The 25943-nt window shown below is 31.9% G+C and overlaps 2 protein-coding genes across 2 annotated transcripts; both read left to right on the top strand.

Moving 5' to 3' along the window:
• The first annotated feature begins 1762 nt into the window (after positions 1-1762).
• Positions 1763-15149, top strand: LOC101265028 (dolichyl-diphosphooligosaccharide--protein glycosyltransferase subunit 2). Its single transcript, XM_004240080.5, has 20 exons — positions 1763-1894; positions 1991-2129; positions 3686-3878; positions 3970-4059; positions 4337-4399; positions 4497-4566; positions 4944-5008; positions 9395-9449; positions 9562-9689; positions 9772-9887; positions 10060-10129; positions 10981-11082; positions 11203-11292; positions 11385-11533; positions 12464-12575; positions 12654-12737; positions 12919-12999; positions 13144-13368; positions 13806-13928; positions 14845-15149. The coding sequence occupies exons 2-20, from the start codon at positions 1993-1995 to the stop codon at positions 14959-14961; spliced, it is 2070 nt and encodes a 689-aa protein (XP_004240128.2). The 5' UTR covers positions 1763-1894; positions 1991-1992; the 3' UTR covers positions 14962-15149.
• Positions 15150-24787: 9638 nt separating this feature from the next.
• Positions 24788-25306, top strand: LOC101252288 (protein SMALL AUXIN UP-REGULATED RNA 51-like). The gene has a single exon (XM_004240238.4). The coding sequence runs from the start codon at positions 24788-24790 to the stop codon at positions 25304-25306; it is 519 nt and encodes a 172-aa protein (XP_004240286.2).
• Positions 25307-25943: the final 637 nt, after the last annotated feature.

Raw genomic sequence — 25943 nt, 5'->3', positions numbered from 1 at the left:
ATATGCAACCAACTGAATCATATACCAATCAAAAATAATTATGTCAAAAGAAAGAACGAAATAAAACTATATTTAATGTATTTGTATATTATCTTTTCAATAGTACTAACAATACTAAATAATAATTATTTCTAGAAATCTAACAAATATTATATCAAACTATATTATATCTGGAAAACTAATTATTAGAAAGAGTAATTGCATACAGACAACACATTATTAAGAATTACAAAGATTTTTTTTAATTTACTTACTTGATAAGTTATAATACAAACATAAAAAATATATATTAAGAAAACACGTCTTAGTACATAAAATAAAAAGAAAGACTTTAGAATGAAATATATCCTACTTTCATATACTTTTTTTGTTACATGTTAGTTAATTTACAAAAAAGTATGATGAAGTAGAGAAATTATAACTTTATATGTGGATTTTTCATGAAAATAAATATGAATTTATGTAGACAAAATAAAGGAAATAAAAAAATAAGAACTTGAGAATGATATATTTATTAACATCTTGTACTTTTTTTTTGTTACATGTTAGTTTCATTCACAAACCAAATACTAATTTATATAGACAAAAATAAAGAAAATAAAAAATAAAATTTTGCAATGAAATATTTCTTACCTTCATATACTTCTTTTTTTGTTACAAACCAAACCTATATGATGAAAAGAGAAAGGATACTTGTGAATGTGAATCTTCATAAACTAATATGAATTTATAGGCAAACTAAAGAAATACCATAAGACATCATAAACTTATGAGAGTTATGAATATTATCAAAAGTAAAAATTAAAGAGGGGCAAGTCATGATTAGTAACTCCTAGTGAATAAATTAAAAAATAAAAATAAAATACTTAAAATATAAAAAAAGAAATTATTATGATTTCATGATTAGAAGGGAGATAAACAAATAGAGAAAAATATAGAGAATTATAAAAATGTTTCTACATTAATAAAATATTTATTTGTATAAATAAAGTCATATTTTTTTAATAAAATAATTAATTTAAATTTAAAAAGTTAAAAATAAATAAATTATATTTCTCCTTTTATTATAAGTGAGATAAATAAATAAAAAAGATGATGAGGTTTTGTTATAAATGATCCTCCATTAATAAAATATTTATTTGTAATAAATTTTAGTAATTCTTTTTATGATATAATAATTAATTTATTTTTTAAAAAAGCAAAAAAAAGAGAATATAAATGCAAATGGAGGCCATAGAGAGGTGCCACATCACCTTGTCTATGGTCCTCATTTATATATATATATATATATATATATATATATATATATATTGATTATTTAGGAGTTACAGTTTTTTAGATTAAATAATTTGAAGGTTATAAATATGAAAGGTTAAGAGTTGTACATATATTATTAAATTAAAAGGTTAGGAGTTATATATATTATTAAAAGGTTAGGAGGTGTATTGCTCATTAAATAACTTATTAATAGCAATACATACATACATACATATATATATATATATATATATATATATATATAATATTATTGCGTAAAAAAATTTAAAAACCCTAAAAAAATTAAAAAAATATTTTTCTGATCATTGAGGCATGGCATATAGGCGGATTGAAGTTCCTCATTTATACATATATTTATTGATTGATTATGAGTATAAATTTTTAGATTTGAAATAAATTATGTTAGGAGTATGACATCTAGAAATAAGTTTTGCAACGAGCAAATTTAAATTAATCAAGCTATGATACGGATGTCGGACATGTTGGGCAATACGATATACAGAGGGGGTATATTTGGAATATGACACCAAAAATTTCTGCATATGTTTCACACTCCTCTATTGGTCTTCTCCACTGACGCAAACTCGCAAAGTTCCGTCTCCCTCCATCATCTCCAGTAACTCTCGAAGATCTCTGTGATTTCACTTCCATTTCGCTACGTTACTGTGTAATTACACTGCTAACAGTTTGTTTTGTGATTTTTTCTTTGCAGGAATGGCGAAAGTTTTAGGATTTCTGGTACTAGCATTGTCCGTATTGATCTGTGAAGCGGCAATCTTCAAACCTATCTCCGAATCTCACCGATCTGCTGCATTGGAGTTGTTTACTCCCGCTCATGGATCTTTGTCGAGGTTTGATTAAAACCTTACTAAAACCCTTCTTTCTCTGGATCAGTCAATTAATTGGAATCAGCTATATTGGAAGTTTTTAAAGCTTGCATAGACAGATTTAGTTCGAATTGTTCCCGTCAGTATATCATAGCATATGTTGGAATCACATTTAAAGCGTGCCATATATTTGTTTATAATGTTTATAAGAAGGCTACGTTTTGGGGCCTTTCATGTGAGTTTAGTCCGCTGATCTATGCAGATGATGTGAACTCGTCACTGTTAAATACTTAATTGGGTGATGATAGTATAGTTGTAGGCTTTGGGATGGCTGTTAGACTGAAAATGGAATCTAGAATACCCTATACTGTTGTCGGTATTATCATTCAACTGCAATTGGGATTTTGGATTCTTCGTCTGCCTTTGTTTTTTGGTAAGTAAGGTTGAGATGGTTCGGACATGTGATAAGGCGATGAACGGATGCTTTAGTGCGGAGGTGTGAGATGTTGGCAATGGATGGATTCATGAGAGTTAGAGGTAGACCGAATAAGTATTGTGGAGAGGTGATTAGACAAGACATGTTGTAGTTGTGGCTTACCGAAGACATGATCGTAGATAGGGAGGTGTGAAAGACAGTAATTAGAGTGGAATGCTAGTAGGTAGGAGTGTATCTAGCTAGTAAGCAGGAGTGCATTGTCTTGGTGCCCTTACTAGTAGTCGTAGTGCTATGCTTGTTCTTTCTTGTTCTTCGGTTATATTGACAGCTTTTGCTTCGTGTAGTTTGATAGTAGTGTTATATGGTTGTATACTGTTCTGCCACTGTCTGATGTTTTGTTACAACCTAGTGTCTCTTGCACTTTCATTATCTTTTTTAGTATGTTCTGTCTTGAGCCGAAGGTCTATCGGGAACAACCTGTTTACCTCACATATGAGGTAGAGGTAAGGTTAGCGTACACTCTATCCTCTTCAAACTTCACTCTATGGGAACACATTGGGTATGTTATTGTTGTTGTGTTGTTCTGCCTTTGTTTTGTGGGGATGATCGGTTTAATTTCACAGTCTATCAGGAAAACGTGAAAATAACTACAATATGTTTGGGTCACATAAGAGTTCCAGTATTATGGACTATATATATATTCTGTATCTGAAGGATAGTATTAATGGACAATGAGCTCCAACTATGTGTAGTCTGATTAGTTTTTGATGCTTGGTAAGAGTAATTCAAGGGTAACATATTGTTGATCCGTTATCATGGGTAGTTCCTACTAATGATTGGACTAATGATGTATAGAATACTTGAATTCTTGATTTCAATATAGATGCTACATAGTTGGCTCTCATTCTTCTGAGACTACGAGTGTAATAAGAGCATCCATCGACAAACATTGACTAAACAATATTTTGTATATTTTACGTGCATTCGAGTTTCTGTGTTAACATCATTCACCTATTAAAAAATTTGTAATTGGCTTTCAAGGGAAATCCCTCTGTTTCCATTCACATTATAATTTCATGGCTGGCAATAACTGTGTGCTCTTGCAATGATGCATGTCATTATGTTTTTTATATCACATCTCCAGTCTGGAAGAAACATACGAGGCCTTAAGGACATTTGAAGTTCTTGGAATTAAAAAACAGCCTGACCAAAGGGTTGCTACATGTGTGACGGTGGGGGACACTTTGTCATCTCCTACTTCAGCATTGAAAGATCTGTTCCAGGCATTAAGAGTCAATGGGCTATTGAACTGCGAGCTTAACAAGAAGACATTAGCAGTATGTTTGAGCTGGATGAACTGTTTTGATATACTGATTGAAAGCCAATTTAAATCCATTATATTCACTTTTCTCTCTTTTTTTCCGCAAGGGCATAGCCCCAAGACTTAAAGATGCTGTGAAAAGTGCCAGCTCACTTCTTGACTACTACTATTCGGTTGGAAGTTTAGTTCTTATCAAGGTAATGCATAGGAAAATGTCTCTTGTTTTCTATTCAACTTAACTATTAGAACTGATATCCTGATTCATTAATGGTTCTATCACCTCAAATCCTTTGAAATAAAAAAGAAAATGGTAAAAGAAAAGGAGAAGCATCCAAAATGGCCGTTATTTCTGGTTGAAATTGATAACATTTGTGAATCTCATGATCTGCTTATGTATTCTGTGTGCTTCACAAGGACATTCTATTTGGTCCGGAGTGATTTCTCTGTTTCTCACATGCCATGTTCACTCTGTAGGGCCTAAATTCTGACGTGGATGTACATCTTGAAAGTGCCGATTCAGTTGTCCGCTCCATAAAGGTTTCATCTTATGTTTCACTTTTGCACTACTACTGGAATTTTGACTCTTTTTCGTCTTTATGAGGTTTTTTGACATGACATTTGGTATTCTTGACAGGCTCTCAGCCAAAGTGATGGAAGGTGGCGTTATAGCTCCAACAATCCTGAGTTTAGCACTTATGCTGCAGGTAATTATTCTCTATTTCTATTTAAGAGGAAGCCAAGTCTCTGTAAGACAACTTCCTTAAGGTTCTCAAGTACATAGGCAACATTTCTGGAAATATTTTTTGAAAAAGCAATATTTGGTTAATGCTTTTGGCAAATGGAATACCTGATTTGGTTAGTCTTGTTATAAGATCTACAAATTTTATATATTCTAGAAACAACAAAAATAGCTATTGGCTATTCAAAAGCCACTCAAAAATACCCCGGAAAGAACAACTGTCTTTCCTAAAACCACACAAAATTGTTTTCAGGGTTTGGAGAACTTTTTGAAGAGAAGCTTAACTCAAAATAATCATTACGGTGTTTTCTTTGCATTTTCCTGATTAACCACTTTTTACAGGAATTGCACTTGAGAGCCTGGCTGGTGTCATTTCATTAGCTTCTTCTGAGATTGATCAATCTTTGGTGAGTAAAATTTGTCCTCTTATCATCCTTGAGGAGTTTAATTCATTCTTCCTCATCATAACTCATAAGATGGTCTTGTTTTGCTACCTACAAGCTTGCTATAAATGTGGTCTAGCTTGCATCTTATGAAGAGCCCATGAGATTAATGCTATCACTTCTTGGTGGCGTTTCCTTCAAATGTGGCTCTATTGGATCCTTTTTATTGAGATTTTCTATGTGACAAGTACACTGGCCATCTTTCTGACACTTATAATGTCGATCTTGTTCATATGAAATGGGATCCTATTTCTTTAATTATGTGAAAAATGATGGTGGTGTTGTCATCCAAGTGGCCCCCTTTTTCTTTTTGGGCTAATCTTTAGGACTTCCCATAGAACAAAGAGGACCAGTCTTAATTGTGATGCAAAATTGCAATGTAATAAAAGGGGATATATATCCTTGCTGGACTCATTAGACTAGTAGGACTAACCTAAGATTACGTATCTCGTTCTTCGAGAGTATGTGTCTATAATATTACATCACGCGTTGCCCATGTTGCTTTACAATATGCATGCAAGTAGACACCAACTTAACAAGAAAGATTAAGTTGCTTTGAGGATAGAGGAACAACATCCAGAAAATTAGAATGAATAGTCTTGGTCTTTTGTATTTTTGGTGTAAACAAGATATGATGGGGTATATAGAACTTTATGAAGACTTTATGGGTAATTTGTAATCTCCCGTAGGGTAATGCTCTGATGAGATTGTAAGTTATCTATGCTCATCATTTTATTTGATGATGAGCCTTTTGTGAATACACAGTTACCTTTATCTCAAAAAAAAAAACTTAACAAGAAAGATTAAGGGACTAGAGTATCGTTTCCATGAAGAATAGGCACCAAAGTTTGCTATATACGAAGATTGATGCATTTGTATTGTGTGGACTACACTTGGTGATGAGATTATTAGTATAAGTACCAATAATTGAGGTCTCATTAATGATGATTATAACGCTTCCATAAATCAGTGGATCAAGATTTTAGGACTTCGAATTTCTAAGCATTTTATTTAATCGATTGTACCTCTCTACACTTTTATTTCAATGGATTTTGTTATTGACCAGGGGCAAGTATCTTCCTACTTGCATATAATCCTATCTCACTTGACCTATTTCTATATTCTTACGCGGATAAAAGGTCAATTTGGTGCATTAAGCAACTTTCATTCACTCAAGGTGTAGAGAAGGGCCGCAACCTAAGGGTGGTGGGATGTAGGCAGCCTAGCCTGATGTGATTCCACGATATTCTTACGCAAATAACATTAATTAAAATGCTCTAGTGTCATGTTCAATAACGGGCTACATAATGTTCGTTGGTACTTGGTATATCCTATTGTCAACATAAAGCGAGCCAACTTATCTAGTTGACTTTATCCTACCCTACTCGAATCTTAAGTTAAATTATTAAAGTCTCTTTTGTTCGCAGTAGGATTCCATAGACAAATCTAATTTTTTTTTTTTTTGAAACTGGTAACATTGTATTCCTCAGCATTAAGGGCTATGCTGGCCACCTCCAAAAGTGTTAGTTACATAGAAAAACCAACAAAAAAATTCAACCTTACCAGTTTCACAAAAAAAAACAACAAAAAAACAGAACTATCTACTAAGCTCCTATGAAATCCACTAGTTGTCAGGTGGGTAATGGAATGAAGGTGTCATTTTGGGAGGACAGATGGATAGCCCAAAGAACCCTGAAACAATTATTCCTAGACTTATATACACCGAGCTATCAACAAAATGCAACTGTGGCTGATATGTGGACAGGACAGGAAGGAGCTCTGGCCATGACAGATGATATGGAAACCTAAAATCCCATACAAGGTAAACTGTTTCACATGGTTACTAGCAAAGTAAGCAGTGTTGACACAAGAGAATATAAAGAAGAGGAAGTTCCAACTATGCTCAAGATGCTTTTTGTGTGAGGAACAGGCAGAGACAGTCAACCATCTCTTCCTGCATTGCAAATGGACAGATCAGTTATGGAGAATATTCAGCAGCCTTAGGAAGATCATTTGGGTGAAACCAAGAAACATAGCACAACTCCTAAATTGTTGGATCAATATAGGCAATACTACAATTAAGGAGGAGAGATGGAGGATTGACCCAGCTTGTATATGGTGGACAGTGTGGAAAGAAAGGAATCAAAGATGTTTTGAGGGCAAGAAGAACAATTTGCAGAATTTTAAGATGAATTGTATAGCTCTTTATTATTTTTGGTGTAAACAGAAAGTTTTAGTACAGGCAGAAGAACTTTTTGATGTTATAGACTATTTGTGACAAAAAGCACAGATAGAGTCAGTCTAGTTTGTAATACTTTTGGAGGGGGGTATTTTGATGTAGTATACCCGTGGATAAATAGAAAAAAAAGTTATCATTCTCAAAAAAAAAGTCCACTAGTTGAATTTCTTCTTCTATGTTCATTTGTTTACACCAAAAACCTAAGTGGTAATAACTTTCCACTTAATCTTCTCTATAGTGCATTCTTTCCCTACAAAAATTCTCTGACTTCTCTCCTTCCAAATGCTCCACCAGATACAAGCAGGTACTGTTCTCCACCATCTCCTCTGGCTCTTACTACCTCCCCTTCTGACCCAGCAACTTAGTAGGTCTGCTGTATGTTCTGGCATAATCCAATTTAGGCTCTTTATATTGGTGAATAGAGCCCATACTTGTGTTGTTACTTTTATCTAATTGATGGCTAATCAATTCGATACATAAGCAGAAGTTGGATAAATAACTTCATAACCCACTTTCATTTTGATATAGAAAGAAAAGTGTGTTATAGAAGTAAACTAGTAAAAAACATGTCGACTTCCATCATATTCCTAAAATAATGAAGTTCACCATACTTGAAAGTAAGAATGTCCAATATCATTATCCTATTGAGGAAAAACTCTTTTGGAGAGGTTTTCTTCAAGAATCCCCTCTCTTCAAATTCTTGCCTAAAATTAATCCTTGATCTAGTAAGGAACAATTCTTTGAATATGCGGATGAGATTCTGTAGATAATGGGACACGGGTTGATCGTAAGCGCTACATGACCACATGGGACAGAGTCTAGGAACTAGGCATCTCAAGTGTCTCTGGTATGTCAGTGCTATATTTCGTTTTTTTGACACTAGTAACATTGTATTTCAGTCGGTACTTGGGTTCTGAACTTGGTTCCCTTCTTTCAGCTCTTTCATGCGTCCATCTTGTTCTTTTGGCCCATTCCTTGAGTAATTTTTTCCTTGCTCCCATACTGATTTCCTTGGTTTCTGTATGGTCCTTCTCCAGCTGAATATCTTTCAAAAACAATAGAACTTTGTTATTTAATCACACCAGTAAGTCACATTTGAAGCATTAAGCAAGTGTAGATTCCAAATTATCACAAACAATACGTAACAACATGAGATACTCTCTTTTATCCATAGTTTAAGCCAGCTTGCTGCGAGAAAAGCTACATTCGGGGCATTGTGTTCCAAATGTAATTAGACTTCACCTTTTTCCTTTCTAATAATCTAAGTAACACATTTCATCCCAAATTTTACTCACATATTCCTAACAGCTCCAAATAATTCCATCTTTTTTTATAATGACACCGACGACTGACGAGGTGTGATATCAATGACATCATTTTGAATTGTCAAGAAAAAATTGGTATTGAAGTGTCAGGTGGACAGCAGCTATTACTGAAGTGGTTTACTCTGGGATGTATTTCATATGCAGTTATATGGGTGTCACTAAATGTGAGTTTAAGTTTTACACATTCAATATTTAACTATAGAGCTGACAATGACAACGACAACAATATACCTAGTGAAATCCTATAAAGTGGGGTCTGGGGAGGGTAGAGTGTAATTAATAACTATAGAGAATGATTAACTGAACCGTCTTTAATTGCCTTCCTTTTCCTGTGGGTTAATTATCCATGGGTGTAAAGAGGTGCCAGATAGGATTAAGAAACTTTAATAATGCATCTCATGTGGCAGTGTGACCTCTGTTGATTTTTTTCTTATTTCAATATTTTTGTTTTCTTTTTAGTTAAAACGGCATGAGGATACATAGTTATATCTTTGAGTAACCATGCATTCAGGAGATAAAAAGCAGACATCCAAGTCATTCTCTTGACATAGAGTATCACTTATCAAAAATAAAGACCCAACATTTCGTCTTACTTGATTTGAAGTTTTCTTATGGCTGTGTGTCTCAGTTTGACCATTATATCAGGTTACATACTAAAATTATTGCACACTTTACTTGGTTATCATAATGCCATTAATCTTCTGATTTTTGTTTATTACCGCTCACATAATTCTGTGTAATATCTTCTGTATTTTGAATTCAACCCCATATACTGTGCATTGGCAGATTAGCATGGTGAAAAGTGATATATCGAAGCTTCTTGATGGTCTAGAGAAATATGGTATATACCTCTTTTTTTTCTCTCTTTCTGTGAGCTGGTGGAGGTGACAGTTTATAACTCTGTTCTAATAAATGAACGTCTATGATAATATTGTTGTCATATCATATTACAGATGATGGAGCCTATTACTTTGATGAAAAACTTGCTGATGCTCATGGACATCAGGGTCCCCTCTCAGCTTCATCAGCTGTAGTGCGTGGGATTACAGCTTTTGCCGCGGTGTCTACCGAAAATTTAAATGTATGTTGTGTAGCACATGTTATTTTCTTTCTCTAATTTGATGATAGTCATTCTTGATAATACTTTCCTTTATGATGTGCAGCTTCCAGGTGACAAAATTCTAGGTCTGGCAAGGTTTCTCCTTGGTGCTGGAGTTCCTGGAAATGCAAAGGACTTGTATTATCAAATTGAAGCATTGGCTTCTTTGGAAAACAATAGGTTCATAGCAATATACATTCTTTTCATTTTATCTGATTTTTTATGCATTTGCTTCGTATCTGTAAAATGTTGTGTTTGGATTTTTGCTGGTAGAGTTTAGATGTAGCATCATTGCTGCAATCAGACCAGCACCATTTCTTTACTTACATATCAAGCATTTCTTGAAATGCAGGGTCTCCATTCCATTGATATTATCACTCCCCACCAGCGTTCTTTCATTGACTAGAAAGGACCAGCTTAAGGTGTGACGTTTTTGATATAAGTCTCTTGAATTCTGAATACATCACTCCATATATTTCTTTCATAATTTCTTTCCTTGTATTCCTCAATTTTCAGATTTAGACTATAAAGTCTTTGAGACTCTATTTTCCACTTATGGGTGTTTCTTTAGTGATAACTTGAGAGTTGAGACATAGAGATCTACATAAATAAGATTCGGAGAGGGTATGCTCCAGACGATAATTAGTGGCTTCAATGAAAGGCACTGAAAAGCATCCAAATCTGATGCTGTTTAAGCTAAAAAGTCACTTGACATATAAAAAAGGCACATAATGAAAACATAAACTGACTAAAAAGAAAAGCCAATAAGAGGGTGGGGAATTGAATCCTGCAACCAAGTATGTCAAGTAAAAACTATGTCAATCATGTTCCAGACCATATTAATTTTCTTTATAAAAGATATTATTAAATTTCTTGAGATGGCAGAATGCATTTTCAAGTTTCTAATGCAGTCATATTAACTAGTCGTTTTGCTGTGCAGTGCCACCTTTTTCAAGCAGAGCTCATCTATCTTTTAAAATTAATCTTAATCTTGTTACGAAAAAACAGTTGGTTGAATGTGCTAAGACACCTCGCTCATTACCTCGGTGTCATGGCCCAATCTCTGTATAAGCTAGATAAAGCACAGAACTTGCTTTGTTTCTAGTTCAATGTTTTAGCATGATTCATGTGTGCTTTTTTTTCTTAACAGTTATTCCTCTGAGGAGAAATGTGATGCATTCTTTCTTGTATCATGTATCTTGTTATCTTGGTGCTCTAATAAGTTTCGCCAGCATATCTGAAATTGATGGAGTGTTATCTTTGATACAATTAGGTAAAAGTAAACACTGTTTTGGGGGCTACTGCACCTTCTCTGACAGTCAAACTGAAGCAGATTTTCAGCTCTGGTTCAAAGGATGCCTCTGTTATTGATCAGGTGCTAAGCTGCTTTTTTTGTGATCTCGTGCATAAGATGTAGCTGTTAATATTTTCTTTGAAACTATTTTTAGCATCTCTGCTTTCTATTAACTTTGTGTTGTCTGCCACCATAATACAGGATCTCAAATTTGACCATAAAAATGGCGTGCATTACTTGGATGCTTTGCGTAAAGACATTGATGTTGGCAGTTACATTTTCAGTTTTGAGGTATGTCATCTTCTTCTCATTATCAAAATTTGCTTCCTTTGTCGATCTTCATTTGACCAATTTATGTTCCTTTCCTCTTGATGATCTTGTAGATTGTTCTTCATGATTCAGAGCACAAAATGATCTATGCCACTGGAGGAAGAACAAAAGTACCCATATACGTTACAGGAGTTATTAAAGTTGATAATGCAGATATTTCTGTACTTGACAGTGATCTTGGGAACATTGAAACTCGTAAAAAGTATTTTCTTTCCTTTCATATCCTTCTCATCTCTTCTTGATATCCACTTTAAAGAAGTTACCTTTTTAATCATTGGCTGCTCTTTTTACCATTTTCTGCACATACTAGTTATTTTATTGTCAATGTCATTAGTGGAACTTATTTCTGTTTCAGGTAGGTGATATTGTCAATTCAAAATAAGGAACATACACATACATTTTTCTCTCTTTTCCTCTTGTTCTTAAAGCTATTTTGTTATAGTAGTTTTTTTTTTTTTTTATTCACTACGGGCTAAAATTCACTTCTAGTTCCTGCACATAGTTGCTTTTAATAGTTTGATTTACTTCTGACAACTGGTAGAGGCTCAAGCTTGTGAAAGTAGAGTCTCTATGGGAGCTGTGAGACCAATTTACTGAACTGTTATTGAAGGACTCCTCAAAGTTTTAATAGTCACAGTTTCTTTATCATTGATAAACTTGACTGTCTGCCTATGATTGATTGCAGAACTTTTAAGTTTTTCAATTCAAAAAAGTTATATAACTAGGTTGCAGGAATGCTCATAAAGTCATAATACTTGCTGATTTGACTTGAGATTTTACATGTTCGTAGTTTGACCTTTCCATACTTTGTAATGACTTCTTTGCTGAGATTTTTTTTGGAAATTGGAACTGGAGTACATGTAATGGTATGCCAATAAATTTGGTGAAGTTTGATGCTAGATTGGCACTACATATCTTCCTTTTCCATTGAATTTGTTTTAGCTTGAAAACCTGGAGAGTGCACTCTCATCTATATAATCCCACTTTACAAGGCACAAGTAAAGCACTGAAATTAGTGTTCTAACTTTGACTAACCATGTGGAATCATCTTCTATTATTACACAAATTGTATGCATTAAATTTCTATAAGCCTTCATTAGTTTATGTTTTTTCTTGGGGGTGTTCCATGCAGGCTTGATTTGGCTGGAAAGAACTCCATCTCCTTATCAGCAAACCATCTTCAAAAGCTACGGTTGTCATTTCAATTAACTTCTCCTCTTGGGAATGCTTTGAAGCCACACCAGGTTGGGATCATGATTTATGTGTTCTATAAGTTGCACTCTTTATTATCCAGTTGGATGACTTATTAAGATGTTTTGCAGGCTTTCCTCAAGTTGAGTCATGAGAGCAAGGTGGAGCATATCTTTGTGGTCGGGAATTCTGGAAAACAATTTGAAATAATACTAGTAAGTTCTTAAATTTTCTTCTGCACTCTGTTGCTACTGCTTAACATAATGTGGACGTGTTTTGTAAGTTCAGCACAAACTCCAAATCCAAGAAGAAACGTGTGCAGTTGCCTCTAACTCCAAAACTGACTATCTTTAAAGGAGCTAATGCTGAATTCTTAATTGGCATTCTGTCTTGTAGGATTTCCTTGGACTTGTTGAAAAGTTTTTCTATCTATCGGGTAGATATGATATTCAACTTACTGTTGGAGATGCTGTAATGGTATGTGTGGATTCCAACTTCATTAAAGCTGCATATAGCGCCACACTTTGGTCATTTTGGGGGGAAAACAGGCAATAAAGAAATTTGGATAATGGATCTGAAACATTTTGTCGTATCTTGAACTGACCATTTTGTTTCTTCCAGGAGAACTCGTTCTTGCAACCATTGGGATCTGTTGAATTAGATTTGCCAGAGGCTCCAGAGAAGGCAGCATGCCCACCTCCTCAGGCTGTTGATCCTTCCTCTAGATTTGGCCCCAAGGCAGAAATAGCTCACATTTTTAGGGCTCCAGAGAAAAGACCTCCGAGCAACCTTTCTTATGCATTTCTGGCCCTTGTTCTTTTGCCATTCGTTGGATTTTTGGTTGGGGTAGGTCTTTTCTCTGAACCATGCTTGATTTTCTTTTCTAAAATAAGTCAAATGTAATAAATTTGCAGTGTCCCCCCTCCCTACACTTAAAAAGGCAAAATGTATAAAAAGAAGAGATAATAGCTGTGGGATCAATCCCAATAGAACCAAAGAAAGGTGATTTCTTCCCATCTATCTAAGCCTTGGTAAGTGGAGTTACCCGGTACTTGTACTGATGAGGGTAATATGTACCCGGTGGATTAGTTTTGGTGCACACGATCTTCCCTTGTTACCATTGTTAAAGAGAAGAAAACATAAGAGATAATAGCTGTATGATTGATTGGTTCTATTTCAGTTTGTTGTTTTGCCTTGGCTTGGATGTAGAGCTTAACATCTTCTCCCTTGCCTAAAATGCCTTTGTTGTGGTTAATTTATCATGCTTTCATGTCTTTTTGAAGCTTTTGAGACTACGTGTGAACCTGAAGAACTTCCCAACAGCATCAGCACCTGCAGCATTTGCCATCCTTTTTCACCTTGCCATTGTGGCCGTTCTGTCACTTTATTCTCTGTTCTGGTTGAAGGTTTGTCCTTTGGTTTTCTTTTCTGCTACCTGTATATCATTATTATGTCTTTTCTTCAAAAGCAGCTGTACTTTTATTTGAGAAGACCCCTTTTTAGTGGGTGGGGTTAGGAGTAATGGCTTATGAGATTGAAAACCTCTGTTATGTATAGTGTTTTTTTCCTTTGGGAGGAGGGGGGAATAGGCTCCCTGTCCCTTTCTTTTTTTCTCCCATTGCTTGTACCAAATTAATGCTAGCTGAGGAAAATTGGTCATTCGGTTCTGCAGAGGATACCTTACAAGTTACAAATCCTCATTATTAGTTGTAGGAATTCTGCAAAGTCTTAGAAAATGTCCTTTTTTAATAGCTAATAGGATTAACTGAATCTGAGGATTTCCCTTAAACTTTAGTCTACTGCAAATGTTTTAATATTAAGATTTAGGGCATTTATCAAAGGAGAAATACATGTGGTTCTTAGTTCCAACTGACATTGGTGACAGCAATTTATTACTCACAACTGCCACGTTAGTTGTTGAATAGTTGTAGCTATAGCACAAGTGTCAAACTCTTCACTGTAGCTATCATTTGCAACACTAGTACCAGGCACAGTTTATTTGACCCTTATTTTAAATGGTGAATTAGTCCTGAATCTGCTTATCTAGTGCTTCTTGATAAATCATTAACTGGTAGATCAGTACTTATAAGCACGAGATAGAAAACTAGAATAAGTATCCATTGCCCACACTTGAGCTTAACTTTTTTCATTTGACAATGAAATCCTAAATGACCTGCCACGGGAAAAACACTGATGGATATTCAGCTGCCCTCATAAATCTGTGGAAGGCTCTAATTCCACAAGAAAAATTTATTTGTTAGACAAAATACTTTTGCTTGCTGACTCTACATATATATTGATTTATTTATTTTCTGCGTGCAGTTGAATCTGTTCACAACACTGAAAGCACTTGGATTCTTAGGGATCTTCTTACTGTTTGTTGGACACAGAACCCTTTCACATCTGGCATCCACATCTGCCAAGTTGAAATCTGCCTGATTTAGATAGATTGATTTAGCTTTAACACCTATAAATGTGAGGAAGCAGGGTTCGTCAAGAGAAAAGAGGGTCGATATACCCATATCTTTTTTGTAGGACAAATTATTTATGACATAAATGTATCGGATATATAGTCCACAGTAATTGTGAAAAATTCAATTTTGATGCTGCTGCTGCTTTTGCACCAACTGGCATCTTGAGGTGCCTATTGTTCTCTTTGGTGAAGAGTGTAGTGAATGTTGGGCTGCTAAAATATGTGTACATTTACTAGAAGTGGAAGTAGCACATATTGACGATAAAAGGTGAGAATATCACTTAAAGATGATTTGGATATGTTATGTGTTGACCTATAGATACATACATCAGTCTGTAGATATGAAACTATGATAAGTTAGGCGTTAAAAGGGTACGAAGTGGACCTAAAATTACCATGGAAGGAAATGGTCTCAAATGACCTACAACTGCCTGGTAGTTGGTATAAATTTAGATAATGATAGGAGCGCAATAGAAGAAAAATACTCACAGGTGATAGCTACTACTAGTTGAGGATAGATTTTAGACTTGTATGAAAATTTTACGTATATTTTTCACTTTTATTTTATTTATCATGATGATAATGATATAGTACAAGTTTAATGGCAAAATGAGTATTCGTATAGCAACCTCAACTTATATGAGACTCAGGTGTAGTTCTAGTCGTAGATAAAACACAAAACAACTTCAACACGAAGCTTTTGACAAGTATAATAATTCTAAACACAAATGTGTAGAAATTTTATATAGCCTAAAATTCATGAACAATATGTAAAGTATCAAAATGATAGTCCAAGTGAAATCTTAGTACAATGTTGTTTGGAGTTTCAAATGCATTTAAAACTGCAATACTTCCCAAACTACAATTTCAACCTACCAATATTTAAAAACCTATCATGTCCTTTAAATTTCTCCAACCAATCTACCAAAACCAAGGTATGTTAAATATTATATATACTGTTGAAAAATATAATCAAATAATAAAAGTGTGCTCTTTTAACAGCTTAAGCTTTTAGATGAGATGGTCACACACTTCAACATGGTGTCAGGCAAATGTCTTGAGATCGAATCGCATTGCCACCCAAATCAAAAAGAATTTTCACGTACTTTGCCCATGAAAAGAATCAGACACGCATGTGAGGGGACGTGTTGAAAATATAATCAAATAATAAAAGTGGCTCTGTAACGACCTGTTTAGTCGTTTTGAGCAGCAGATTTTATTTCTGGAAAAACAGGCTGAGGCGACGGACCCCACGACGGACCGTCGCAGGGTCTCATTTCAAAACACTTAGAAAATCTGAAATTGGGTACTGAAAATCGTCTCTCTGAACTTCGTAACGGAATGGCAGGACGGACCGTCACAGACTCTTCAGAGAAATTGAGTCTTTGAACTCTGTGACGGGACAGCAGGACGGACCGTCGCAGGCGCGACGGGCCGTCACAGGCTGCGTAAATCCCAGTCTGAGTCGGAATTCCTCAATTGTTTTAAGGGACGTTTTTTACTATTCCTGCTTTAATTATAAAGTTAGTGGGTTAATGTTAATAAGTCTAATTACTTGGGGGTTAAAAGAGGTAACCTTAAGTTAATTAGTGGGTTATTATTGTCATCTTTTATTCTTAATTATATGCTAATTAGGGTAAAAGAAAGAGGGTTTGAATAAAGAAAATAGAAAGAACAAGAAGAGAGAGAGAGGGTCGATCGAGAAGGGGAGAGCACAAAGCTTTGGAGAAAATTTGCTTGCTTGATCACTAATCTTCGGTGGAGGTAGGTTATGGTTTCTCTTACGATATTCGTAGTAAACTCTTAATAGCGAATGATATGTATTGATAATATTGTAAACCCTGCTATGTGCTTAATTGTATGCTTGCATGAATGTAATTATATAATTATGATTATATAAGCATGATAAAGTTATTGAATCTCAAATCTTGCAAAATCCTAATCTCTTTGTTAATAATGAGGCCTTGGTATAAAAGAAGGCGTGATGAACTAAAATAATGGGATTGATGATGCCTTGGTAAGAAAGAAGGCTTGATGAATTGATAGAAGGAGATTAGGGGATCGGGTGTCACGAACCGACACGTAGTATTAGGGGATCGGGTGTCACGAACCGACACGTAGAATTAGGGGATCGGGTGTCACGAACCGACACGTAGAATTAGGGGATCGGGTGTCACGAACCGACACGTAGAATTAGGGGATCGGGTGTCACGAACCGACACGTAGATTTAGGGGATCGGGTGTTACGAACCGACACGTAGATTTAGGGGATCGGAGTGTCACGTACCGACACAAGAGGATTAATGAATATGAGGGAGCGGAGTGTCACGTACCGACACAAGAGAAATAAAGATAATGAATCTTGAAAGATGTTAATATACTCAATCTAATGAACATGATTCCCAAATGAGTATGGTATTGAGGCTTGAGTCCTCATGTGTGAACTTGACGGTAATTGTTAATGATATAGTGCTTGTTGTTGCTACATGTTGAGTATCATAGTTGATTTTATGATATTACTTGGTATATATTGATTTCTATTTTGAGTTGGCCGATGATATCTACTCAGTACCCATGTTTTGTACTGACCCCTACTTTTATGTTTTCTTCTTGTTTATTTGTGGAGTGCAGCAAACGTGCCGTCATCTTCGACTCAACAGTAACTCTAGCCAGTCTTCATTACTCCGGATATCAGGGTGAGCTAATGCTTCTAGCTTGGACTGGATCTTCCTCTTCATGTCTTGATGCCTTGAAGTTCCGGCATGGACTAGCTTTTACTTGTTTTAGCTTTTTAGAATACTCTTAGTTTTAGTACTTTGATCATAGATGTTCTTGTGATGATGACTTTCAGATTTTGGGAAATAATTGTTATTGAATTAGTCGTTATTAATGAGTTTAAGTCTTCCGCATTATTTTATGATGATATTACATTGAAATGTTAAGGTTTGGATTGGTTGGTTCGCTCACATAGGAGGGTAAGTGTGGGTGCCAGTCGCGGCTCGATTTGGGTCGTGACAGGCTCTCACTAACATCTTAAGCTTTTAGATGAGATAGTTACACACTTCAACATATACCATAAGCAATTAAACTTGCAAGCAAGCTGTTAAATCAAAAAGCTACTACTAGCATAAATTAAAAGAGGTGTAATTGCGAGTGCAAGTTTATGACACGCAATATGAATTCATGATAATACGGCCAATCTAATTATTATTTATATATATATAATGGATTACTCATATAAAACATGTTTGATTTATCATGTAATCATACTGAATACGTAACCGTTATAGAACAAAATGATATTGGTGACTGACCAAAATTAATGAGCAAAGTTGAGATATAACTAATTGGCCAAACTCATCTTTTATCATGGTAATTTAGTGTCTAGACCTAACTAGTTCTACATACAAATTAATTTGCATTAAAGGTGGTAAACACCTTTAAAGAGTGATAGCCCACCCTCCAAGTCTAGTACAGGACCATTCTATAAATGGTAAACCTTTTTCACATGATGGAAAATTAACATCTACTGCATTTTTTGCCTCTCATTTATTACTATTATTATAATTCTTTTGCTTTAAAGGAAATATATTACATTGATATAAAATGTGATGTGATGAGTCAAAAAAGAAGAACCAACAAATTTCTAGATTAGTAGCCTTTTGAAAAAGAGAGAATTACAAATTACACCTTAGACAAATGTCACGTTTCCTATGTCTCAATTTATGTGACATTTTTTTAATGTTTAAATTTAAATAAGTCTATTTTTTACCATAAACATTTCCTATATTTTTTTGATTATTTTGAATGCCTTATATATTTTTTATATAGTTTAGAAATATAAAAATTTTATTTTAATAAAATGGAAGATTTCATACGCAAATATTTTATCAAATTTAAATTGATTGACTCTCGAAAAACAAAATGTGTCACATAAATTGAGATAGAGAATATATATATTGGAAATACAGAAGAAAACAGTGAAAAAACTTTCTAAGACATTGTAATTTAAATAGTATATTGCTTTTTAGGTTCGACAATAATAGTGTAAATTGTATATATATATAAGTTTTTCAAAAAAGTATTTCTAAGGTTTATTGAATTAAGACAAATAATATATGTCACGATGAGCGACGTGACGTGTGATTCATAGAATACATAATTAATTAATGTGAGAGGTCTGACTATCACAATATATTTTATCTAGAGGTGGTAAATGAGTTATTTGAGATGAATTTGTGTGGATTAAAATGGACAATTAACTGAAGCAATAAATAATTTGTTGTTCAAAATTGAGATGGGTCAAACAATGAGTCATAATCCAAAATTAGACGATATAATATGGTTGATTAGTATTTTTTTGGTGCTTGTGGTCCAATATATTTGCCCTAACTTGGAATCAATACTTTTAATAAAATAAAAAAAAAGTACACACATTAACTTCTTCATTCAAAGGTTTGAAAGAAAAAAACCCACCTCCAGCAGTAAATGCAACGTAAAATTTATTAATTATTATGGTTAGTCAAATTTGGATTTTAAAATTTATAGTTAAAAAGGAAACGTCAAAAATGACCTTAAACTATGTGTAGGAATAAAAATATACTTACGTAATTTAAATTTTGAAATTTATAGTTAAAAATAAAAAGAACTCAACCCTTAAAAATTCAAACACGTATCAAATATGATGCAATAAATAAAGTTGATTCTGCCCTAATTAAAGATATCAAGTTTGAGACTTAAATATAAAAAATTCTTAATAGAGAATATTTTCCTTTTGAATAAAATCTTATACATCACAAATTTAAATTAATTGAGTTTCAATATTAATATTACTAAACATCGAATAAAAAAATAAGAATTCAAAAGATATCAATTAAATATTATTTTAGCTATATTGGAGCAATCAGTCCTCTTGGTAATGTGAGCCATCACTTTCTTGTCTTTTCATAAAAAATGGTGTTTTTGATTTGACATAGACTTTAGTGGAAATTTATTCGTACTGTAAATACAACTTTAGGTGTACTATAAAGGACAAATGTAAATATTCTCTCCGTTTTATTTTATCTCATATTTTTACTTTTGTATTTGTATTAAAAATAATATAATTTTATCTTTTTATTTTTATTTAATTTTTTCTTACATTAATTTTATAATAAATGATGAATATATTTTCAAAATTAATTGACTACTCTATTAAAAATATAATAAGTAAAATATGATAATTTATGTATAAATTTTATAAAATGATAAATATTATGATACATCTATTTATAAAAAAGAATGACATATAAAATGACGAAGGAAGTATCAATCTGCATAGGCTCATGCTCAACATCAGTTATTTTTTTTGTTTCGATTTGTGTGTCTCAGTTCAACTTCATAATAAAATTTAAAAAGATAAATAATGTAAACATTAATATGCTAAAAAAAAAATATATATATATATATATATATATATATATGAAACATGTAGTCCTAAAATAAAAATATGTGAAATATGACAAGATTATCTTTTATTTTAAAGTTTTAGAATTTTTAAAGAAGTGTTTATATGTTATTTTATGTAAAATAATAAAAACCAAATTAAAACCAACAAAAAAGAATTAATTATAAACAACTAATCCAGTGATGAGAAAAACAGCTCTTGATTTGTTGTCATTTCTTTTTATTAATAATTATAAAAATAATCTGCTGTTAATCTCATTTTTAGTCATGTGGCATGTGGACAAATTATTGTTATCTTCTATTTTTATTAATTTTAATTAATTTGGTCAACTCTGTATATACTATAGTACTACTTTTAATGGAAGCATCTTCACGTTCATGGACCGTACATTACTGAAAATCATTTCCTAATTCGATTTCTTAGTTGTTTAATATTTATAAAAAATGTTTATTTCAAAATATACATTCTATAATAAATTATTTTTAAAGTAAATAATACTATATTAATTACATTGAGAAAATTAAAATATAAATTAGAAAAAAAATAATTTATTTAAAGCTTTTTATGATTATATAAAAAAGAACTTTGACAATTAATACGAAATAACGTGAATATAATAAGGGGTGTCCAAGAATTAAACCGAGAAAAAATCTTATTGGATCAAAAAGATTTATTAAAAAAAATTATTGGGTTATTGAACTGACTAATAAATTAAATCAAATTATTTTGATAGGGTTAACAAGATTCTAATGATTTTATATACATATAAAAAAAATTGGGTTATCGATTTTTAGTGTTTGTTAAACCAATAACTCATCAAGACAATAGTAATCTACTACTTTACTCTTCATAATTTGTATCGATATTTAACATAACCAACACTACATTAATACTCTACACTACAATCTATATATTTTTGACTATAACATGTTATTGTAGCCTTCGTACTACATCTATTCTTATTGAGCCAATTTTTCATTTTTCCTTTATCAAAGCAATTTACAATTGAGTTAAATGCATTCACACTCTTCTTAAAAAACATTTTTAAAATGTTTTCAAAATCATAAATTACTATTCTAATATTAATGAAAGTAATATTAATTAAATACAAACTACTCCTCTACTCTACATAGATAGAGTATACCTTGGGTACTTCGTAAATAAATTTAATTATTTAATTATAAGCAATTTAAAGTACTATTTAAAAGATTTTTAATAAAACATGAGATCTGTTGTATGATTGTATACACGTGACGAGTTTTTCTAGGTAAAAAAGTTGAGAAGCGTGAAGAATGGGAACATGGAACCTGATTTTCAGTTTGGCTTTGACTAACCACTAGTAACTGAATATCTCCCTCTTAAAATACTTTAATTTCGAATAGAATATACCTAATTTTATTTATTTATATATAGAGAGGTTATTTTAGATAAATTTTTAGTTTAAGTTAAAAGTATTTTAGAAAAAAAGGTAATGACAATACAAAAAAACAAAATTATATACTATTATCAATGAAAGTAACTAGTAATACTCAATAATTATATTTTGATTATTATTTATTCATTTTGTCGATTATTTATTAGTTTATATTATTATTATTATTATTAATATATATTTTGTAGCGGTTTACTTCACGAAGATAAGAATATTTCTCTAAATTATGGACTAGATATTTATTTTGATCATAGTTTATAATGACGAAAAATGCTGAGATATTTTTAATTTTTTATGTCTTAACTATTTTTTTAATCCAAATGATTATCAGTATGTCCAAAACTTGATTTTTTTTATTTAAGTAATTTAATTGCATGCGATAAATATTTATATTTTTTTTTACATATATGGAAAAATATCTCAATTATATGACAAACACTACAAAGGTCAAAACTTGAAAAATATTCCTCTTTGTAAAATGTATGTTTTTCTTTCACTTTATAAAGTGTAACAAAAAAATTTACTTTACAAAGTGTAAGAAAAATTTACATTTTATAAAGTGTATGATATAATTCTATTATACATTAAAATATACTTGTTATGAACTAAAGGAAAACGTTTGAAATATTCAATAAAGTGAAATTGTTTTCTTCCACTAAGTCTATTTTAATTACTTTCTAAAATAATAATTTATTTTGATTCTTTTAATCTTTTTCTGGCTCCGAACTCTTTTATATTCTCAATAAGTTATTGAAGAGATGTGTATATCTTCTATCACATGTCTGAGCTATCGTAAGTTAAAATTAATTTATTATTACAAGTACTAAATATTAAAAAAATGTCAAAGTTTAGAATTGAATAAAAAGAAGTATCACATAATTGATAACTATTTTCTAATGTTTGATATTTCTAACACATTTTTATAAAATAATTTTTATAATATAAATACATTATGTGAACAAACTTACTATATCTTATTAATCCGTATATGATCTTCTAATTCCACCTTTTATCATGAAGTAGTCAAAATGTTACGAGTCAATACCATTAGTGTTTAAAGTAACCATTTATCAAATTTTAATATAATGTGCATTGAATCTGAAAAGCTAAAGTAATTATTAAACTTAAAATTGGCTCAATAATTTAGAGTCCAAAAACATCAAAGCCAAAGTGTTATAAAGTCATCGAGTCAATGCGTACTATATAATTAATTTATAACAAAGCAGTATATGATAAATGTTATAAATAATTAATAATTAGTTGCCAATAGTAATAACTCGATGGGCTAATAATTCAGAGTTAAAAAAATTAATAGAACTCAATCTTTTATTATATTAATTACCTTCGAAGTACGACTTATTTTTTAATCATGATTATTTAAAAATAATTAATCAAAATATATAGTACAATATACTATAACGATATTTATGTCCGAGCCCAAACATAGTGTCATTTAGAAAAAGAAAATTATTAATTTATTTTTTTTCTATTTTTTATCGTTAGTCGAATAAACATGAAGAAAATCAATATGGTGAAAAAAAGTAGTATTAAATTGAGATAAGAAATTTATTCATGTATTAAGATTATTATAGCTCGTGGATTTTTGTGACTAATTTTCCAATGATTTTCTTTTTAAAATGTGTTTAAATCAATTAAAAATGCAAATTAGTCGGAACACCTTTTTACATTAATGATGAATGTAGAGTAAATTTATCTAACATATTATTTTCAAATTAATTATCCACTCTGATTTCCTAATAAAGGTAACAGTTATATTAAGTAAACCGTTAAGACTTTTCCATGACTTAAATTAAATGAATTATTTAAAAGAATTTCAAAAAAATTAACTTTTCTCCATATTATCATTCATGTAATGATGTTATTAGTTTACTCAATTCAAATTTCTAACATGGTAAAAAACTCTAACATTGCCTGTTCTAATTTAATTAAAAAAATTACTTAAAAAGGCAAATATACCTATCTGAAAATTTCAATCCGTTTTACATGCATTTAAATCCTATATATCTAAGGTGTAAAATACACAAATGATTTAAATATACACAATTGAAAGTTTAACCAATTTTAACATGCATCTCGCTAAATATATCTACATTTGTTCACTTCGCTCGATCATGCTATTTTTAAGTATGAACATTTTCCCCCTTTCTATTTTTCTGAGGCATAAATTTATATTTCATATTATAATATTACGTAAATTAAAAGCCAATCCATTTGAAAGGCAGATCATATAATAAAATAATTTTAGTACTTCCTTCGTTCTATTTTATTTAGTATTATATTTTGTTTGGTTAGTCAAAGAAAAATGTCATATTTTCTAATGGTAAGTATTTAAAAGTATTTTTGAAAAAAATAATTGAAGGTATAATTTCTCTTCTATCCTTTTTGGTCCCACTCTATTACATTTATAAGGAGAAAGACCAATCAGTTTACTGGATAATTTAGTAAACATTTTAAATTCTTCATTATTTTTTAAACTGTGTCCGATCAAATGTTATCACGTAAAATGGGAGGAAGAAAGTAAAATGAACTTTTTTAAGAGTAATTTTTACTAATTGAACTTATAAATAATTAAAATAATTTTTAGATGTTTTAAATTTATAATTTATTTTACTTTATTAATTTACATAATAATGTATTTTGTATAGACTAGAGGTAAACATTTGGTGCGAATAATTTTTTTTTTTTTTAGATAATAATACTAAGATGAGGAATCACGAAATTATCTAGGTATATTTTTTTGAGATATGAGATACCGTACCACTACCACTCCACGCCCGCTCTTCAAGTCTTTCTAACTGCCATTTTTCTCCTATAAATTCTCTTTTCACAAATAACAATAAACCTCTCTCTCCTCTTTCTCTCTCTAACACACATCCCCAGTACAGCACCAACAATGGCTTCTTCTTGCTCTATCAAAAAAGTTCACATGATAACCAAAATCGTTCGCCTCAAACAAGTCGTTAAGCGATGGAAGGACAACTCTCTTCGGACTCGTTCCGTTCTCTCTTACTCCTCTTCCGATTCCGACGAACCGGCGCAAACCGATTTGAACTCGAACTCCAACCGCCGCCGTACGCCGTCCGGTTCATTAGCGGTTTACGTAGGGGTTGATGAGAATGAGCGGCGTCGGTTTGTGATTCCGACTCGATTTTTGAATCTACCTGTGTTCATTTCGTTACTTGATAAGGCGGAGGAGGAGTTCGGATATCAACCTACCGGAGGATTGATTTTGCCGTGTGAGGTTGAGTTGTTCACGGTGATTTTGAAGCTGCTTGAAATTAATGAACAGAGATTTGGTGTTTTAGGGTTAGATGAGATTTTGATGGTAATTTCTGAATCTGATTTAGATCAGTCTTGTAAAGAAGCTGCTTCACATGGATTTGCTCCTCTGCTTCGGAAAACTAGGGTTTAACCCAACCCAACCCGACCCGACCCGGTATTTTAGGTTTTAGGGTTTTATTTTTCTTACCTTTGGCCTAACTTTGTGGAGATTTGTAGGATTTTATTTTGTTATTTTTCAACCATTTGTGAACCCAGAAATTTGGTTTTATGAAGGTTTGCTGGGTTACAAAAAGACGTTGGTCAATTTTTCTTTCCTTTTTTACCCCTAAGATTATTATGAGGGGGTGAACAAGCTGATTATGATTATTATTGTTCTTATTATTATGGGAAAAAAATGGCTTGAAAATTTATGAAATATTCTACTAATTGATTTTGCTATGTTACATATATTTTCATGAATTATTTATTTATTATAAATTATAACTATATATATAATCGTTGTTTTGTAAATATTTGTGTTGTTTTTCCAGGTTTTTGCTCTCATTTTTTTTTATACTCCTTAATAATGCATTATAGAATTAAAAAGGGAAAAGAGTACTAAATAAAAAAGTTTATCAACCTTTCATTATGATTTCAGATTTTATTTTTTTTAAATAATGAAATAGATCCAATTTGATCTGTACTACAGTATTTCGTACTTTGACACCTCTTGTTTGTTTTATTAAAAAATATTTAAGGTATTTTATTGGTTAAAATAAATATAATTT

Source organism: Solanum lycopersicum, chromosome 5, assembly GCF_036512215.1.
Source record: "Solanum lycopersicum chromosome 5, SLM_r2.1".
Lineage (NCBI taxonomy): Eukaryota > Viridiplantae > Streptophyta > Magnoliopsida > Solanales > Solanaceae > Solanum > Solanum lycopersicum.
This window is presented reverse-complemented; position numbering and strand designations above follow the sequence as displayed.

Bases quoted from the DNA above. Each gene is read 5' to 3' on its own strand.
- LOC101265028 (XM_004240080.5), top strand. From the start codon at position 1,993: ATGGCGAAAGTTTTAGGATTTCTGGTACTAGCATTGTCCGTATTGATC. The intron at 12,576-12,653 runs GTTGGGATCATG...GATGTTTTGCAG, and splicing joins ATGCTTTGAAGCCACACCAG to GCTTTCCTCAAGTTGAGTCA. The intron at 13,929-14,844 runs GTTTGTCCTTTG...TTCTGCGTGCAG, and splicing joins ATTCTCTGTTCTGGTTGAAG to TTGAATCTGTTCACAACACT.
- LOC101252288 (XM_004240238.4), top strand. From the start codon at position 24,788: ATGGCTTCTTCTTGCTCTATCAAAAAAGTTCACATGATAACCAAAATC.